Source organism: Ostrea edulis, chromosome 1, assembly GCF_947568905.1.
Source record: "Ostrea edulis chromosome 1, xbOstEdul1.1, whole genome shotgun sequence".
Taxonomy (NCBI): domain Eukaryota; kingdom Metazoa; phylum Mollusca; class Bivalvia; order Ostreida; family Ostreidae; genus Ostrea; species Ostrea edulis.
Window position 1 is genome coordinate 101,191,551 of NC_079164.1, and position 19,855 is coordinate 101,211,405.

The following is a 19,855-nucleotide window of genomic DNA, read 5'->3' on the forward strand; positions in this document are numbered from 1 at the left end:
TTAACCCCTCACTCATAACACATTAATCAACTACTAATCACTAATTGATTGTCCATCAATCATCACCTTTCAGATTGTTAAAGGTTTTTAACATCTATGTACAGTTACTGGAAAAGCAATGATAAACACAAAAGGGTATGACTATCTTTGGCCTGATCACCACAGATTTCCTACAGTTACAGATCACCTTAAATACTAGTACACAGCAATTACTGAAGTCCAGAGTCGGATAACTTCCTACAGTAATAGATCTCTGTAAGAACTAGTACACAGCAATTACTGAAGTCCAGAGTCGGATAACTTCCTACAGTAATAGATCTCTGTAAAAACTAGTACACAGCAATTACTGAAGTCCAGAGTCGGATAACTTCCTACAGTAATAGATCTCTGTAAAAACTAGTACACAGCAATTACTGAAGTCCAGAGTCGGATAACTTCCTACAGTAAGTCTTGGAGATCTCCGTAAAAACTAGTACGCAGCAATTACTGAAGTCCAGTCAGATAACTTCCTACAGTAATAGATCTCTGTAAGAACTAGTACACAGCAATTACTGAAGTCCAGAGTCGGATAACTTCCTACAGTTAGTCTGGGAGATCTTCGTAAAAACTAGTACACAGCAATTACTGAAGTCCAGAGTCGGATAACTTCCTACAGTAATAGATCTCTGTAAGAACTAGTACACAGCAATTACTGAAGTCCAGAGTCGGATAACTTCCTACAGTAATAGATCTCTGTAAGAACTAGTACACAGCAATTACTGAAGTCCAGAGTCGGATAACTTCCTACAGTAAGTCTTGGAGATCTCTGTAAAAACTAGTACACAGCAATTACTGAAGTCCAGAGTCGGATAACTTCCTACAGTAATAGATCTCTGTAAAAACTAGTACACAGCAATTACTGAAGTCCAGAGTCGGATAACTTCCTACAGTAAGTCTGGGAGATCTCCGTAAAAACTAGTACACAGCAATTACTGAAGTTCAGAGTCGGATAATCCACAAGTTCTACGCTTGTTGTTCTTTATAGATTGTTAGTGTTGCAGGTCTCCTCGATAATTTTTCACTTATATCGAATGCCACCAGTGGTAGGTGAAGTACCTATGTGTAGTGCTGAGGGCTGTAACAGTAAGGGTTCTTTAATGTACCAACACCTGCAGCAACACGGGGACGTCCGTTTTTAAGGTCATATTTGAAAGACCTGTTATTCTCACTTCTAAATGCAGAGGGTTTGGCGAATGGCATGAGTCACTTGGGACTTGACCTCATGACCTCCCAGTGACGCTCTACCATTGAGCTACTGTGACCAGTTTTATGGATTGGTATTGTGAAGACTGAAAAACATAGGGCTTCTCCATGCAAAAACTCCGACACTTTTATGTATGCCGAGAAGTAATATGGTTTTGATGGTGGGTATGATGAAGGCGAGAACCCCATAATTTGAAAGAATTTCATCGCCGCAAGCCAAGTGTCCAATTCGCTTAAAATGAGAGTAAGCGAATCGGACACTTGGCTTGCGAAGGTGAAAGAATTAGTGTTCAAACCTTTTGTATAATATGCACCAATTCAATAAATTATGTTCAAATCAATCATGAAGGCCATACTGCCACACACTTGGGGAGAAAACATTGCACTGTTTGCTAAATCTGTCACCAGTTTATTAATACATGTACTGAGTTACACATGTAACACAGCAGCAAAACAGTCAATTTTTCAGATCTCCTGTACTCTAGAAACGACAGATTTTGTATTTAACTGATAAACAACTGAAGGCAGGGATTTGCTTTTATTTGATCTTCATCTTACAATGTGTGATTTAATCAGGAGTCTACAACTAGTTTTAAATCCACTATATTTACTTCCCCAGTACATTTGTCATATTAAACCTGAATAATTTTAGCACAAGACACAGGAAATTGTAGAATTAAAATGTTTCTAACACAGCAACTGCATCTCCGTAATCTAAACTGAACATAGTCTCTGTAACTGTCATATTCTGCCTATTTGATTCTGAAGTAGAATTGCTTCTAATCAATATATAAATCCCTAGTATGTACCTATGATTTATAATAATTTGGCCAGTCTTATAGAAGTTAATGAATATTTTGTATATAGAAGCTGGTTATTAGTGGTAACAGAACAAGCCAGAGAAACACAAAGACACGGGAGTATACTTACTGTAGTATATACACTAATGATAGAATTTCATTTCACAATAAGCCAAAACACATCTTGTACACAAACACAAATACTGCAAGTTCCACATTAAAAGGGAGATAATCGAGTTGTCAAGACTCTACAACCAAACAAATATCCTATAATTTCTACCAGTATTTAGTGTCCACAAAATCTCGAATCCCATAAAAACACCTGTAGTAGCAATACATGAATTGTCATTCCTTTTGTCTGCTTTAACATGTTCTGATGGTTCTCATTTATCGTCAGACCGTGGTCAGCATCTGGTTTCGTAGTGTCCACTTCGGCCAATGTATCGCACCCACTTAATAACATCATGGTCACTGTAGTTAAGTTTTGGTTCGAATACTTTTAGGTAGCGCACTTTGAATCCGGAAGGAGCAAATGGTACCTTAAATAAAAAGCAACTCAATTGCAATCGAATTTCGAAACAATTCAAGTTTTTCGATTTTTTATTCCACTGACAGTTGTACGCATTGCATTTTTCTGGAGTGAAGATTTATAATTCGTGAACAGTTTATTTTTCCCCTTTTTAAGAGGGAAAGAAGACATGAACTGGTACTGGCCCTCAAAACATTAAATTAATGAAAAGTATTTGTATAACCAAGAAATAAGATAAACATGATATAAATCAGTAATTGATTTTAACGAGTATATTAATTACATGTCTGTATGCCTCATGAATCAATCAGTCTTTCTCAATAAGTAGGTCTAAAGGGCATTATAAAAAATTGAAAAATCAACTTTGATCTTATTCATGAAATCATATGCCATTTTATCTGTCAGGTTTCACAGAATCTGGAAGTAAAAGATTTTATACAACACTTAATCCGTCTTTGTGTAGTACCGTGCTGAGTTAAGGTACATCAAAGACGAGTTTTAGCTTCAAAGTATCCATTACCTTTAAATGATATCAATATGCTCGTTAAAATCAATTTGTCAAAACTGATTTATACCATGTTTTTCTTATTTCTTGGTTATACAAATACTTTTCGTTAAATTTAATGTTTGGAATACACAATATGATGAAGAGTTTGGTAAAAAGTATATGACGACATATGAGCATATCATTTTGAATGTTTATTTCGATACTGTAGAACTTCTTGAATCAAAAAATAATAATTCTAAGTCCCAAGTAGAGTATCAAATTTATCTACGTTGAGATGTTACAACAAATGATATAGACCTGGGCATCAAATGGACCTACTTATTGAGAAAGACTGATTACAGAAAAAAAGTTCCATGCAATTAGCAGATCTCATTTACCTCAAAGCTCATCGAGATAGGGGGCCTGGTCCACTTTTTTTTGTCGCTGGTGTTCAGGAGTTCAATTTCCGCACTCAGCTGACATTCTTTCATCCCGCCCATTCTTTTAATCCTTGATTCAAATAAAAAGAGTTCAATTTACAGTAAAACGAAACATTGTTCAAAAAACAAATTTCCAACATGTAGAGTTATCTTAACTGAAAAATTGTTGAGTGTGGTGGAAAACATTAAATCAATTAATCTATATCATCTTTCATTCAGAGTAAAACTAGTGCTTAATCTAGAACATGCTATTGGTGACAATTTTTATCTAGCTAAATGATGTTGTTATGAGGATGTTTGATCAAGATCTTGTCATTATAAGATCACACTTGATTTAACTTGTACTTTTAATCCAGACTGTGTCCATGATCATGTTTGATCTTAATTGTGTAGTGATTCTTTATCTAAGTCGTGTTTTAGTGAGCTCCCTTGATCTATATTAAGTCAATGTTTGAGAACACACTTGAACTAAATTATTAGTTTGACCTAGATCATGTTGTCTAGATTGTATTGTTGTTAGCAAGTAATCTTGATTGTGTTGTTGTTAGTGAGTAATCTAGATTGTGTTTTGTTAACGAGTAATCTAGATTGTGTTGTTCTTAGCGAGTAATCTAGATTGTATTGTTGTTAGCGAGTAATCTTGATATAGATTGTGTTGTTGTTAGTGAGTAATCTAGACTGTGCTGTTGTTAGCGAGTAATCTTGATATATATTGTATTGTTGTTAGTGAGTAATCTTGATTGTATTGTTGTTAGTGAGTAATCTAGATTGTGTGGTTGTTAGCGAGTAATCTAGATTGTGTTGTTGTTAGCGAGTAATCTAGATTGTGTTGTTGTTAGGGAGTAATCTAGATTGTGTTGTTCTTAGCGAGTAATCTTGATATAGATTGTGTTGTTGTTAGTGAGTAATCTTGAACTAGGATTATGTCATAGTTACAGTCTTATAGAGAGCTTGAACTAGATTGTGTTGTTGTTAGTGAGTAATCTTGAACTAGGATTATGTCATAGTTACAGTCTTATAGAGAGCTTGAACTAGATTGTGTTGTTGTTAGTGAACACTTGATCTAGATTTTATTGTTTTTAGTAAGCACACTTACTTCCATACGATGGCGTTCTCACTGGCCTTGTATTTGGCCCGCCCCTTCATGCAGATCACTTGTACACCGCTAGTGTTCAATGGCGTTGGAATGCGTACCTACAATCACAGTAAAAAATCTCGACAGTCTTCACTTCGAATCTACAGTTTGTGGCTAACGACTAATATTTCTAATTGATCAAGGAAGGGAAAGCTTTCCATCTTTCAAGAAAAATGGTTGGAAGATGGTCCATAAATTCTATTTTGTGAACAAAAATATTAACGCCTATTTTTGTGACAGAGAAATTTCTGACAATCAACTCTACACATAACATAATCAAGGTCCAGCCTAAATGAAAACAGAATAAACACAATATGACTATTATTAGAATAGTACGGGAGGGAATTATTGTTTGTTCTGTTTTCATTTAGACTGGACTTTAACCATAAAGTTGATAGTAAGAAATTTCTGTCATAAATATAGAGGTTTATAGTATTAGTATTTTTGTTCACAAAATGAAATAAAATTTCAGAAAGTTATGACAATGTTATACTTTTCTTCACAAGAAGTAAACACTTAAGATATTATACAATGTAAATATATTTCAAAAGGACAACTAGAAATTTAAAGTAATTTTAAAACTCAATTTTGAAACAAGGTTTATATAGAATGAGTGTTTGACATCCATCGACCCTTCAATAATGTTTCATTTGAAAAGACTCTTATGACTAGTTTTACATTTTGGATTTCTACCTCAGGTCATTGATCCGAGGTTTAAGTCCAGATTCACTTGTTGAACACAGGTAAGGCTTACGTGAGTACGGCTCATATCTACTGTAAATTCTGAACTTAGGGTAGAGGTGGTTTAAATCCAAATTTACATTATCCATCTCAAATAATGGCAGAATATTTGGATCATTTTGATGTGGATAGACTGATAACAAAAGAACAAACTGCGAGATTTATTAAATCAACTTTTCATACTATTTTTAAAAATACATATTTTAGCTTATCCAAAAAAAAGTTGTTTTAACTATTATTCAGCAGATTAATTGTGGGATTGGTGTTGGTATTTTGCAGAATGCTAGAGTGTCTCCTTTGAATAAACTTTTAATATGGTATACCACTGAGTAATTACTAAGCTATTTGAATTTTGTTGACTGTAAACAGTGGGTTTGTTTGAGGTACGCAAATGCACAGGTAGATAACTTTAAAGAATTGACAAAAAGTATCTCATGCAATATTATGATAGTTGGACAGTTATTTCAGTAGACAACAGACCTCGTGGGTTGAATTTAATTTTGCTGCAATGTTTTCTCGCTTTGCTCTCTTCTAAATTGCCATTTTCAATCATTCTGTTTCTTTTAGATACAATGTAATATCCTTTTGAGATTAAGTTCTATCAAAACTTACTTTTCAAGTGCTATGAAATTTAGCGACTTCCTAACTCTCGATATCTTACATGTACTTTGAGCAAGTCCAGATTAGGTAAGCCTTACTCAGTTTCATAGCGTGCAAAAGAATTCCTTCTCAAGTAAACCCGACTCAGCCAGTATTTAAACCTGAGCCATTCTTACCTGATCCAGAGATACGCAACTGACCGTTAGAAATGTAAGCAGCTGTAAGTGAAGTGTCCAAAATGTGATCGGTGCTCTCAGCCTCTGGGCCTTTGAGTGATTTAGACCTGTGATTGGTGCTCTCAGCCTCTGGGGCTTTGAGTGATTTAGACCTGTGGTTGGAGCTCTCAGCCTCTGGGGCTTTGAGTGGTTTAGACCTGTGATTGGTGCTCTCAGCCTCTGGGCCTTTGAGTGATTTAGACCTGTGCTCTCTGCTTCTGGGGCTTTGAGTGATTTAGACCTGTGCTCTCAGCCTCTGGGCCTTTGAGTGATTTAGACCTGTGTTCTCAGCCTCCAAGGCTTTGAGTGATTTAGACCTGTGCTCTCAGCCTCTGGGGCTTTGAGTGATTTAGACCTGTGCTCTCAGCCTCTGGGGCTTTGAGTGATTTAGACCTGTGCTCTCTGTCTCTGGGCCTTTGAGTGATTTAGACCTATGATCTCAGCCTCTGGGGCTTTGAATGATTTAGACCTGTGATCTCAGCCTCTGGGGCTTTGAGTGATTTAGACCTGTGTTCTCAGCCTCCAAGGCTTTGAGTGATTTAGACCTGTGATCGGTGCTCTCTGCCTCTGGGGCTTTGAGTGATTTAGAGCTTGTAAATAATTTGCTCTATGAAATAACATACAGTGTACTTTTGCAGCAGGTTCACAGAAACTCTCACCTCTACTTTCTGAGCCAGCAGGGAAGGCTTGAAGTTCGATTTCACAACGACCTTGACTTCCATCTTTGAACGCCCAACCTCTCTCACAAGCGGAATGACACGGAATGGTAGACTAATGTCTTTAGTGGTTCTGTATCTGTAGACAAAAAGATTTTCTGAAGTAAGTAGGGATATCTTTTACATTTAGTGTATTTGTTCTAAAATATTTACAACATAAAGCATATTCAATTTAAAACATAAGCTACCAAGTTCATCAATTACAAGACTTTCCTCACGATCACAAATGATTTTGTGAAACTAAACATGGATTATTAAAATGATAGACAAAAAGTGCAAGAAAATCCCTACACATTGAGGTACAACACTGAAATATCTGAAAATCAAACTCCAACATCTGAAAGTTAGTGTGTCTCCGTTCTAGCGCTATCAGTCATATTGATAGATACAGTAGAGAAAGGGTTAATTATTTTCAACATATTTAAGACTTTCTATCCTGATCACATTCTGTAAACCATAGTATTTTACTTTCACCAACAATCAAATTATCTGAAAACTAAAATGGCCATACTTCATGAGTTCAAACTCCCCGTCGGGTGGAATAAAGCTGATGCTGTGTTCCGTTTCGAACTTGCTGAGTTTAACGCACTGGTGGAACTGGCAGTCATCAATGGCTATTGCACTTTTACCACTGCTGGTTCTGTAGCAACAAAATTACGTTATTGATGTTCAGTGCGAGGAAGGAGTGAAATTATGAAAAAGTGCATACTATAGTGGGGAACATATGTTGTGACTCTGACGTACCCAGGTCTCGAGGAGGAGTCCTCCATATTGCCCCGCCCTCTGCTGTCCATGAGTACTTTATCATTGATTCCAAACTTACACTCTGGCATGCCACTTAGGTAACTCTTCATTACGATTCGTCCAGCCACATGTGCACTCAATACCTGACCTATCAGAGCAGAAACAAAACTGTTTAACACTAATGTTACCACACGTGCACTCAATACCTGACCTATCAGAGCAGAAACAAAACTGTTTAGCACCAATATATATATAATGCTTTTATAGCAAAAGCTTACACTTCCTCTTAGTTTACAGAAATTCTAAATGATATTCTGAATTCAGAAAATTATGACACGTATCCAAAATTTCTACTTGATACAGTGAAATATGCCTAATCTGACATTCTCTGGAACTGTAAAATAAATTTTATGTCGGATTACAGGGCTCAAAATTAGCGAGAAATACTCGCAAAATGCGAGTATATTTAAAAAATAGTGGACACTCGAAAATCTTAGCAAGTGGTGATTTACAAACTATGATCGTATTGTATCCGTTTTATACAGTGATGCGCTATTCGCTTTTCTTCAACTTTCACTCTGAATCATACAAACGCTTACATGAATGACCGATTTCAACAACCGTTTCTATCCGGATTTTTCTTTTATAATTTTTTAAGAAACTTGAGTCAAACAAATGCTTTAGAGGTCGGACATCGCATAATGATGAAAAATATACACATGTGCCACGAGTCCTGTTCACCTATAGGGGTGATTAAATTGAATTCCAAGTATGTGGTTTTTGTTATTCATTTAAAAAAAATAAAATTGGAGTCTATGTTTTACCAAGTCTTCCGGTAGTCATTTTTATTAGAATCATGAGAATACCCTATCTAAATTAATTTATTGTCATATTGAGGTCGGGTTGTAGTGATGACACCGCATAAACGATTATCAAAAAAGTTCATGGGACTCGTGATCATGTTGCTTACAAAACCATGAGTCCAGGAATCGCTTTGAAAAATCACTAGTGACAATCCTGATGTGGCATGAAATTGGAAGACAGAATCTAGACCTGCGGTAAACAGGTTGTGGATTAGAGGTACGATAATCAAGAGACCTAAACATTGCACCATATGACTTATGTAACTTAAGTGTCTTGTCCAAACGATGCCTGTTGACCCACTACGCTCAGTAATGATGGGGAAAAATCATTGATTTTTTTTTTTTTAAAAACATGAAAAAGAGCACTGCTTCTTTATTTTAGCTTGTAGGTTTTCGTTTTAGTCTGTAGATTTTTTACCCACAGGTTATAATTAGCCTGTGGTAGAAAAAGTTAATTTTGACCCCTGGATTAGACAAGATTTCAGATTGTGCAGAGACCATGGTTAAAAGATAATTAGTATTGAAACTGAGTCAGAATTAAACGACGTATAATACAGGACTGAGATGTCCAATCCAACAGGTCAAGCTGTATAATGGTGTTATATCTTCTCTACCGGAAAATAAAACGTGCCTTGAGGTGACATCAGCAGATTGACGGACTCCAGTACGTCCAGGAACAGCTCGTTACGGCGATACTTGATCCCTTCTCTTCTCCAGCCAATTTGACCTGTGACCTGCGACGTAATCTGACTCGTCTCTTCTTTACTCTGTAATAAATAGATAAGTAATGATATGCGGATTCACAACAAAGAATGTGGATTCGTAATTAAAGGGCAATATAAATGAGTATCAGAATATTGATATGAATACGGTGATAACTGGTTATATTGACCTGAGATTTGACTCCTTGTTGTGTGATGAATGTCTTTAAAATGCCCGTGTCGGTATTTTGTGGGTATCCAAAATCTAGAATCTCTGAAAACGTGTGAAAACAGACTGTCATTATAAAGTACTGCTATAAATCTGTCATTTGTCTTTATATGCTATCAGTTTTACCAGAATACTTTTTTATAGACTTCAAAAAAAAAAATAATTTACATTCATAACTGCAATATTTGGCAATATACAAAACGTATTGATTTCTAAAATATTGTTTTAAAAAGTATGGGGAAATGTATTGATGATCTGTGTACCAGGTCAATAAAATCAGAAAATATACAGGACTGAATGAAATTTAACAGGAGACCCTGGTACACTGGCTTTCTGCTTTTCCTGATTCCTTATTTTTGGTACATAGTGAAAAGATTACCATCTAGTATTTCATATATCAACACGAAGTTATTCTTGACATTCTCCTCAGTGATTTTTCCAAAATATGACTGCATGACCTCCACCATTTTGAGTAGGAATTCAAAGACCATGGCAGCATTGACATTTTGTTTGGTGACAGCAGCCAGCCAGATGTTGGAGCGTTTGATGTGGAAAAAGCTGGTACGAGCGATGTTGGTCACGGGAGAGCGCACCTGTTGGCGCGCATGGATGACATTGACCCGAAATGCATCAACTGCATTCCTCCTAAAATAGCCAAGATTACAATAAATTCCAAGGAATGAGTGATGTTGTGTCACTCCAAAATACAAGTGAACATAATAAGTAACACAGAATATAACCCAGAGAGGGCTTTATGCTACATTTAATGTGTATTATAAGATTATAATTTTTCATTTTAAATGATATATAATATTGATGAATTTATTTGTAAAATGGAAAATTTCTTAATGAAAGGAAAATTAATATCTGTTTTATGCAAGTAAATTTTAAGAATTGTCTCCCCTTCCTTAAAAAAAAAATGCAAAGAAATTTGCCATACATCCTATCTTTTTCTATTCAGATTTTAACAAATATCATGATTTCTCAAAAATCTTATGGTCATTCATTCTGAAAGAAGATGTCGTTCAGAATGATTTAGACATTTTGCAATCTATTTTTCCAGTGATTAAAAACTTTTAGGTGTAATATCATTCTAGCATAATTTTGACACAGAAAGCATTGAATTGCATACATGTATAGTATCTTTGCAGCATAAATTTTGTAAAAGTGAAAATCGGAAGAGATAAGAAGGCTTACCCGATGTCATCCCTGTACACGCGCGAGATAAGAAATAAGATGGCTTACCCGATGTCATCCCTGTACACACGGGAGATAAGAGATATTAGGATGGCTTACCCGATGTCATCCCTGTACACACGGGAGATAAGAGATATTAAGATGGCTTACCCGATGTCATCCCTGTACACGCGGGAGATAAGATGGCTTACCCGATGTCATCCCTGTACACGCGGGAGATAAGAAATAAGATGGCTTACCCGATGTCATCCCTGTACACGCGGGAGATAAGAGATATTAGGATGGCTTACCCGATGTCATCCCCGTACACGCGGGAGATAAGATGGCTTACCCGATGTCATCCCTGTACACGCGCGAGATAAGAAATAAGATGGCTTACCCGATGTCATCCCTGTACACGCGCGAGATAAGAAATAAGATGGCTTACCCGATGTCATCCCTGTACACGCGGGAGATAAGAGATATTAGGATGGCTTACCCGATGTCATCCCTGTACACGCGGGAGATAAGATGGCTTACCCGATGTCATCCTTGTACACGCTGGAGATAAGAGATAAGATGGCTTACCCGATGTCATCCCTGTACACGCGGGAGATAAGGACTTCTCCCTTGTGATTGTAGATAAACAGTCCTCCTATCATTTCTTCATTGTCTGTCCTTCCTAGAAAATGAAACAGTATCAACTGTAAAAATTGTCTCCACTACACACTGTGGACTTACATCTATAGATTAACTTGGTTTATGTAATTCTTCCGGCGACAGTGTCGACTTAGTACGTTCCTGCGGTCAGGCTATCAGGTTGGGAACACAGTCATGAGTGCGTCCCCATAGCAAGTTCTTCTCTCTAAAACGCAATTATCCCTCTTTAGCAAGAAAGTAAACATTAACATAAACAAGTGTTTTGGTGTCTTTATTGAACACAATGGCAAATTCTGTGCAATGCTGAATAAGTGTGACACAAACTCAGCATGATGCTAATTGTGCCATTGTCTCTATAAAATCATACATGCCAACTTTCCCGATTTGTGCGGGATTTTCCCGATTTGAGGAGGTTGAAAAGGCAAATCCGGATATCCCGATCGGGATTGCAAAAATACCCTGAAATCCCGATTTTCTAAAAAATATCTCCCATTTTACGACAACAAACCCCCATTTCCAACCGGAATTTGAAATCCCGCGTCATTTCTGAACTGGCCAATCAGAAATCGGGACAATAGTCAGCCATCGCTGTTTACCTGTGTCGCATAGTATCAGGGTGGTATAATTTACCTGGTCTGCCTGTGTCGGGGTGCTTATTGGACAGTGCGAAGTATGTTTTGATAGTAATTAATCGGGAAGACGGATTTCAAATTGACATATCCTTTACACAAACGTGAATGACAACGATGATAGTGTCACCACCAAACAATCGGACATTCCCGATTTTTGCCTCTCGCTGACAGCATCGATCCAAAATATGCAATAATATAAGTCAAATATATATATTTTTTCCAACTATAATAATATAGGCTATCCGAATCTATCTGTCTATAGCAATGTATTATATAGTCTATATAGTGTAGTATTCAATAGACTTTGTGATGCGTAATTCGCACAAGTCTGTACTGAATTTTATATTAGCAAGTAGCCTTAATTTACAAATAAAAACGTATATTTTGATGTGTTTTTCCTGGTAATTATTTCAGATGTCATGGGTGCAAAGGTTTTGTTCGCAAACTTCATAGCAGGGCAGATCACTCCTTTTCTGGTTGCAATGCAGATTGTTCCACCAGACTCTGCAAGCCCATGTTTACAGACAAGCAAGATCGCCTTTGTAGTAGTACATAAATGCATGTGCTTTAATTTAAATTTTGATATATAGACCAGCCAATGTTTATATGGTGTAAAAGGATGCAAGTTTAAGTATTATTTGATAATATGTATGTGACTTGTTGTTGGAGAGAATTTTTTGCTGAATAGATGATTTTAATAAAATATTTATGTATATCTTTCAAAGTGTTTTTTTTTTTATATAGTTTTGTTAAAGTTAATGGTCAAACACACTTGATGTTGTGTTAATATATGATACTTGTACAATGATTAGATTGATATTTTATTTGAAAAGACAAATATTTATTTTCATTGTAAAATATCGTGAATTTTGAGCTTTGAAAAAAGGTTGTCGAGCGCAAAATCCCCCATGGGGATTTTTAAAAGTTGGCATGTATGTAAAACATACAACACAGTCAAGAAATTTCATATTAATGTTGATGCATAAGAGGGAAGGAGGCTGAAATCCAATGCACATTGTAAGTGTTTTTGTTTTCATTAAAATATTTACAGAAGCATCACATATTTTCACACTTTTTCTTCTTTTCACGGGAAACACAGAGATGTACTCCACGGGTGTTTTTCTCGGTTGTGCAGGATATACTTATTCTCGCTAGAGAGGGATAATCGCGTTTTTGCGAGAATATCTTGCTATAGGGGAAGTGTTCCCAACCTGACTATGTGGGTGGGGCGAATTGTGTTGGAACATATAAATATATGTTAATCATAGTAACATTGAAATCAGGCATGATCCTTCATATATCATTAAACTCTTAATAACTTACTCTTAATATATACTTGAAATGCAATATTTTGACATAAAATGACATATATTGTAACTGATATTTTCATGTGCTATCTGACAGTGCAGTGTTCAATCAATGCAACGCCCCCATATTAACCAAGCGTTCGTTTACATTCATAGTACACCATTTTCACTGCATAGAACAAGAAAAATAAATCCAAAATAATTATGGGTATTGATTATCACATGTACACTTAATTATTTGCGGAAAGTAAACTGTAATTGCTTATGATCTCACCTTTCTATCATGAAGTCAGCCCGGTCGAATGTACTTCCGGTTAGAATAATTAGTTATTCTAAAAGACAAATGAAATGTAAGAAAATCCCGGCTAAATACAGAATGTAAATATTCATTAATATTGATAAATGAAAATTAAAATATAATTAACATATGATGATTTTCACCAAAAGTACTTTTAGAATGTTTGAAAAAAAGAAAGAGAAGAATGCCTTAAAATTCCGGATATGTTTTTAATTTGTAGTCTTCAGTCTCGTATATCCGTTAAGCCTCGGTTTCGGTCTTTCTAACACGAGGTTCCAATCATGCCGCAGGTGACTAAATCTAGCTTGCCCAAATACTGGCCATATTTTGATATTTTCCTATTTTCATGCTGCCGAACTATGGATTGTGTATTAGATTAGATTGAAATTAGATATTCTTCTAAAAGGTCAAACAAATTAGAAGCTAAAATCCATATCATCCGAAAACATGCTCCAAGTATAATTTTCTTGCTTGAAATAAACTCTTTTTTTTTTTGCTTGAAACATTACATAGGGATAATATGTTTTACGGCGTGACCGTGTTTGAGGGCGAAGCAAACAAATTTTGGCATTAGTATCTATATCCAAAACAGAACGAAAACAACCCGAAGTTAGCACGAGCACGGAGCTGTATCAAATCATCCTAATTTTGGATATTTGATCCGCCTATATATTGAACGCGGGAAATATAACGCAATTGATGTAAACAGTACATTGTGACGTCATATTCAGCGTGTCGCTTTTTAGCAAATTTACAAACATAGCGTTTGAACCACAACAACAAACATGGCGTTAATGGTGGAGTGATTATATATGATTAAGAAAATAAGATTTACATGCTTTTACGAATTTTATGTAACATCTCAGAACGACGTGAACTAGGGTAGACGAGATTCAAAATGGAGAAATACATGTCCACGCGATAGTATTCGAATCGACGCCATTAGTACCAAAATTTTCAAGTTCCATAGGTATGGTTTAATTTTTCATTGTTTTCCTATATTTTCCTGTTAAACATGTATATATGTGTTACCTATAGGGAGAACTCCGCTCTCACGACCCTTCGGGCCGTGAGAGGGCTTCGCCCTCTATGAATATTATGTATGCCCCCTCCAAGTAAAAGTAATTGTTTTGAAATGCTTCCATTGTTACTTTTCTGTAACTTCATACTCGTGCTAATACAGCAACTTGTATATAATCTTAAAAGATTTTAAGTATAAATTCAGACTTGATACAATCTTTACTTTTGGCTGAGTTTCGTTGTTACAAGTACAAATGTATGATTACTTTGGGGGGGGGGGGGGGGGGGGGCGAATTTTCTATGATATTCAAAATAGAGTATCCCCTCCCTATTTATCTTTACGCATTACTCTACCCTAATGACACAGTAATGTTAGCGAGATTCGTCTAGGCTGGATAGTTGGACTGACCTCTTCCCAAATCTCGGACCAGTGTCTCGCAGTGATATGGGGAAATTCTGTCGCACAAAAACTTATGGAGAGTGAATATTTTCGAAAGCGTGTTTATTTTTGGATTTTGGTGTAATTGACGGCAATTAAAAGAGTGACCGATCCAGAAATCAGGTGGGGCACATCGACTGATGTTATTTATACCGGGTACTGCTGTCTTTTTCACACAGTATAGCATTGGAGTAGATTTTGCCGAAATCTCGTTGCATTCCTGTTGCTTCGCTCGCTCAAGTGGTAGTATTTATGCCCATTTCTCATATATTTCTACTTTATTGATAAAATTGTCAACTCCTGTGGTTTCATTGTAATAGGGAGTTATTAGGATGTCCAAGGCGAAAAGTTGAAGCGGAGAGGAAATTCAGTTTAACCCATTTTAATCAAGCGGCCAAAGTTGACTTTGTTTGTGTGATACTGGTTTGAGATACGGATTCGATGAAGTTTCCGTCCAAATATCAAGCCTCGACGAATCTCTGAGATTAATGACAATGTTCTCCATTTGGAAGCGATTGAGAATTCGTGAGAATAAATTACATTCAATATGGTACACGTTGTATTTGTACTTTCTGTCCGTCACAAAATCTTGTTAATGCTTCTCTTCCTCTATGGCTTATCGGATAGATTTGAATCTTTGTACAATGCTTCATTGCCATTTGTAGATTTGCACAGGACAGGAGGATCCAATTATTTTCCTAAAAGTTGTAGTGGATCTAAGAGGGATGCAGGGTGTTAAAATAGTTTTTAAACACTTTTCTTATGTGGCTTATCGGAGCCCATATTATTTATATTCCTGCTCATGCTTTTTCATTCATGCCATGCAGTGCATTAAGGGCAGGAGGTTTCATTTGGGCGCTTCCAATTTGGGGAACTGGGGAGACATTTGTTTTTGAATTTCATAAAAACAATCTGTAGTTATATTCATTTTACTTGTTAAAACTATAAAGATAGATTTAGTTTATATCAGTTTTCCATTTTGAAAAAAGATAGTAGGAAGTGTCGATGCAATATGGGGTTGTCAAATCTGTCAATTTCTCCTATCTCACTGGTATTAAACTGATGATAGTAACGATCGTTACTATCATCTCAAGATGGCGGAAGGAAAAAACAGCGAGGATGATAGTAACGAAAGTTTTACGTTACTATCATCATTCATTTCCGTTACTATCATCCTCGCTGTTTTTTCAACGATGAATTTTCTGTTTATATGAGCCGTATAAAAGATAAAATAACACCTGATCGTAATTGTTGCTAGTGTATGATATTTCTTGCCTACATGTCATTCGCAAATAAACAATACAAATAGATATAAGTAAACGTGGTCTTTCCGGAATTTCCTTCCGCCATCTTGGGATGATAGTAATGTTACTATCATCAGTTTAATACCAGTGTATCTGTGAAAGTACATGTAATTTCTAGTAAAGCTTGTATGGATTAAAGACCATTGCACTTTAGTTTCAGGACAGTTTAATTTGAGATTAAATCCTATAATTTTGCAGGTTAATGTATAGAGAGCATTTTCTTTACTCGAGCTATTTTGGTCAGCATTTCTGGGTTTTGTAGTAATTTGTATGAGCTCTGGAAATACTCTTTATTTGCATCTTTATTGGGACAGGAAATGGTGTGCTTATGGCTGATCAAAATGTATATAATTGTAGAACGTCAAGAGAGCTGGCAAGCAAAAGCCCACAGGGAAGGGCAAGAAGAAGAAGACGAGTTTACGTTACACTATTGACTGCACTCATCCAGTAGAAGATGGAATCATGGATGTTTCAAACTTTGTAAGTGAACAGGAATCATCAATGTGTGTTAAATGGGATCCGTAACCTTTAACAATCAGAAATTTGTTGGGCAAAGCATGTTAAATGGGAAATTTTAATGATAAAAGTAAAGGTGTTAAAAGACAAAGCTTCTTTTTTTTTTTTTATTGATTTGCAATTGTTGATCTGAAATGTACTTATACAAGTAGGACTAGGGCTTTCTTCCCTAGTCAGGGTTAGGGTTATCTTCCCTAATCCCATGTGGCTGCTTTTCTTGCTCCTCAGGAGAAGTTCCTTCAGGAAAGAGTGAAGGTGAATGGAAAAACTGGAAACTTCGGTAACAACGTGGCGCTCGAGAGGAACAAAAACAAGATTAATCTCACCTCCGATATTCCATTCTCCAAGAGGTAACTGTTGATCAAGCACATTTCAGTTTCCTATTTATAGTTTCTTTCCCCAGTTTTAAGGTAGCTCCATCTTCATGTGACTTATCAATATAAAAGGTTAAAAGTGGAAAAACTTCATCAATTTCCACTGTATATAGTTTTATTTAATTAATAACCAAGGAAAATGAATATGTTACCACCTTTTTAAAGATGTCAGTCATACAAAAACAGAAGTATACATCAACATCAGAAAATCACACATTTTCATTAAACAGAATAATAAAAATAGATAAAAACTTGTTGAAATGACAAAATTTAAATATTAACAGTTTTAAAAAAAACTCCTAATTCATAAATATGTATAGATTAATTGTGGATATTAGGGAAACCAATGTATAATACACATCCATTAGAGGAAATTCCATCATAGGAGTTATTGCCCTTGACAACATTTTAAAATCATAAATAATTATCTATGGAAAATATAAACTTTTTCAGTATTATTAGTTTACCAGATATTTTATTATATCCAGTGAATAACATTCCTCAGAAAGATATATTTCTATCATGTGCAAAGTTTAATTTATTAAGATTTTTGCAAAAACCTATGACATCACATGAGGATCGATGGACCTTTCGCTGTTAATCAAGACTACCAGTACTGCCCGGTGTCAGAGAGAGAGAAAATATAGTGAATGAAGATTGTCTAGTGCTTGGATTGTTTGTCTGTAAATGATGCAATTTCAAAAAAGACATTGCTAATTGTTTTCTGAATGAAATAGGTACCTGAAGTACATGACCAAGAAGTACCTGAAGAAGAACAACCTGAGAGATTGGCTGCGGGTGGTCGCCAACAACAAGGAGTCTTATGAACTGAGGTACTTCCAGATCAACAACGAGGATGAAGAGGAAGACGAGGATGAATAAGCTGGAAAGAGTCATGTACAGTGTACAATAAAATCTGTCAGCTTTATTACGGATTTGTTTTATTTCAATAGGTGCATGTGTGGCAATGTGGAATTACAAAGGATTTTCTGTATGGAAATCAGAGCACTACATAAGAATTGAAGTAGCTTTGATTGCAGGATACATGTATGTAAAAGTATGTCAGATATTTAGACATGGGGATAGTAATAAAAAAAATTTATAGCGATTCCATTGTCACAAGAAATGTCAACTGAGTGATTAAGACGAAAATGCTGTGCACGGATAATTTAAAAATGGAGATTTGAATATCGGAAGTCGTCTATTTCTATTACATTTTGCATGCTATTTCTCTTCCGCTCGGTGACTCTGAAATAGTCCATTATGAATGATATGGAAAATAATACGCACGTAAGCTAAAGTGAATATAGTTTTTCCTGTCTGCTTAGTCAGATGAAGAACTTGTTCAACCACTTGACAAGTTGTGATTGAGACAATCGTGGGTGGACGTTTTTGTGCGAAACGCACGATGATGGGAGATGAGTATACTTGGTCACGAGAGTAACGAGTTGTGTATACAGAGCTACTAGGCCAAGTCAATGATTTTGCATCTCAAACGTCGATATTGGAATAAAATACAAGTTATGATGTGCAATGTTCATAAAAAGAAAAGAATAAAAAAGCAGAATATAAACTATTAGTATGAGCTCAAACAATGTTCATAACATGATAATGTAAGTACCACCGTGTATCCTAATTATATTAAACACTAATGAATTTGCATAAGCAATTCAGAAATATAGCATCTTCATAATTCAATATTCAAAAAAGTTCTGTTTTTTCCCACTTGGATGAAGGAGTAAAATTCACTTTTGAATGAACAAGATGAGATGGTTGTGAACTTTTTTTTTTACTACACTTTCATTGGAGTATCGGCAATAAAAAAAATCTCTGAATTCATTTTCACTTAATACAAGGGCTTCTTATCCATTTTGTTCCCAATCTATATATAAGTATGTTAGATATTTTTATATAGATTGACAACAAAATGTACAAAGAAGCCCCTGTGTAGGAGACGTGCATTCAGTGAAAATAAAAATTCATTCGTTGATGGACGGAGGGGTTTACCCACGAGCGTAACCTCACTCATCAATAAGGAAGTTGTATGATTGAAATAAACAACTTCACATTTTCTTTCGTCAACATGTTCGTGGCCTTGACGGAAGCAATACACGAGTGGGCTCTGTGTAACTGGGGTCACGAGGCCTTTAGCGTAAGAGATGAGGCTCTCATTTGGAGTCTGAAATAACGTATTTGATAACTGAAGTTTTCTACTATATACAGGGGCGTATCTAGGAATTGGGGGCAAAGCCCCGAGAGTTGGATTTTATAGGGCTTGAAATATGTCTCCTACGTAGTCATTTTTACTAATTTCTGTCATTTTTGATAAGGTGAAGTTGATAAAATGACGAAGATTTTAAGGGTTTTAGCACAGGCAATTGCATCGCTTGGGGTCCAATTTACTATATAAAGAGTACTCTTTATATAGTAAATTCGACCCCAAGCGATGCAATTGTCTGTGGGTTTGAGGGGTACTTGTAAGTTCTGATACAAGTAATTCTGTAAATCAAAAGATTTTGTCATTTCTCCGAGAGTGGAAGGAATTGCTTCTTTTATCGTTTACGTTTTTTCTAAACAAGAGACCACGCGATTCACCTTTTTGGAAATTTTAGGGAGGGGGGGGTGGTCGCGCCAGCTGCGCCCCACCCCCTTAAATCCGCCACTGATTCTCTATGGTTATGTTTTGC

General features: G+C 35.9%; 2 protein-coding genes and 1 long non-coding RNA gene across 4 annotated transcripts; 2 read left to right on the forward strand and 1 right to left on the reverse strand.

Annotated features, from left to right (window-relative positions):
• Window positions 1–1,765: 1,765 nt before the first annotated feature.
• On the reverse strand, window positions 1,766–13,588 carry LOC125669703 (AP-2 complex subunit mu). Of its 2 annotated transcripts, XM_048904433.2 has the most exons (12): window positions 13,492–13,533; window positions 11,416–11,483; window positions 11,207–11,296; window positions 9,822–10,087; window positions 9,405–9,487; window positions 9,144–9,279; window positions 7,650–7,797; window positions 7,417–7,545; window positions 6,849–6,984; window positions 4,595–4,692; window positions 3,457–3,568; window positions 1,766–2,581 (listed from the first exon to the last, which is right to left on the reverse strand). In XM_048904433.2, exons 3-12 carry the CDS (start codon window positions 11,278–11,280, stop codon window positions 2,447–2,449), a joined length of 1,317 nt encoding a protein of 438 aa, XP_048760390.1. In that variant the 5' UTR covers window positions 11,281–11,296; window positions 11,416–11,483; window positions 13,492–13,533; the 3' UTR covers window positions 1,766–2,446. The 2 variants fall into 2 exon arrangements, with proteins under 2 accessions (XP_048760390.1, XP_048760384.1); XM_048904427.2 differs by lacking the exon at window positions 11,416–11,483 and having other exon boundaries at window positions 11,207–11,300; window positions 13,492–13,588.
• Window positions 6,853–13,538, forward strand: LOC130047097 (uncharacterized). The gene is made up of 2 exons (XR_008796141.1): window positions 6,853–7,008; window positions 12,325–13,538. It is a non-coding gene; the product is annotated as an uncharacterized LOC130047097 (long non-coding RNA).
• A 155-nt stretch (window positions 13,589–13,743) lies between the features above and the next one.
• LOC125669742 (60S ribosomal protein L22-like) lies at window positions 13,744–18,096 on the forward strand. The gene is made up of 4 exons (XM_048904474.2): window positions 13,744–13,805; window positions 16,636–16,758; window positions 17,023–17,144; window positions 17,906–18,096. Exons 1-4 carry the CDS (start codon window positions 13,797–13,799, stop codon window positions 18,048–18,050), a joined length of 399 nt encoding a protein of 132 aa, XP_048760431.1. The 5' UTR covers window positions 13,744–13,796; the 3' UTR covers window positions 18,051–18,096.
• The last annotated feature ends 1,759 nt before the right edge of the window (window positions 18,097–19,855 follow it).

Excerpts from the sequence above, each read along its gene's own strand:
- LOC125669742 (XM_048904474.2), top strand. Across the intron at positions 16,759-17,022 it reads TCATGGATGTTTCAAACTTT|GAGAAGTTCCTTCAGGAAAG; the intron begins GTAAGTGAACAG and ends CTTGCTCCTCAG. Across the intron at positions 17,145-17,905 it reads GATATTCCATTCTCCAAGAG|GTACCTGAAGTACATGACCA; the intron begins GTAACTGTTGAT and ends TGAATGAAATAG.
- LOC125669703 (XM_048904427.2), bottom strand. The coding sequence starts at position 11,280 with ATGATAGGAGGACTGTTTATCTACAATCACAAGGGAGAAGTCCTTATC. Across the intron at positions 10,088-11,206 it reads GTGTACAGGGATGACATCGG|GAGGAATGCAGTTGATGCAT; the intron begins GTAAGCCATCTT and ends TGGCTATTTTAG. Across the intron at positions 9,488-9,821 it reads GATATATGAAATACTAGATG|AGATTCTAGATTTTGGATAC; the intron begins GTAATCTTTTCA and ends ACACGTTTTCAG.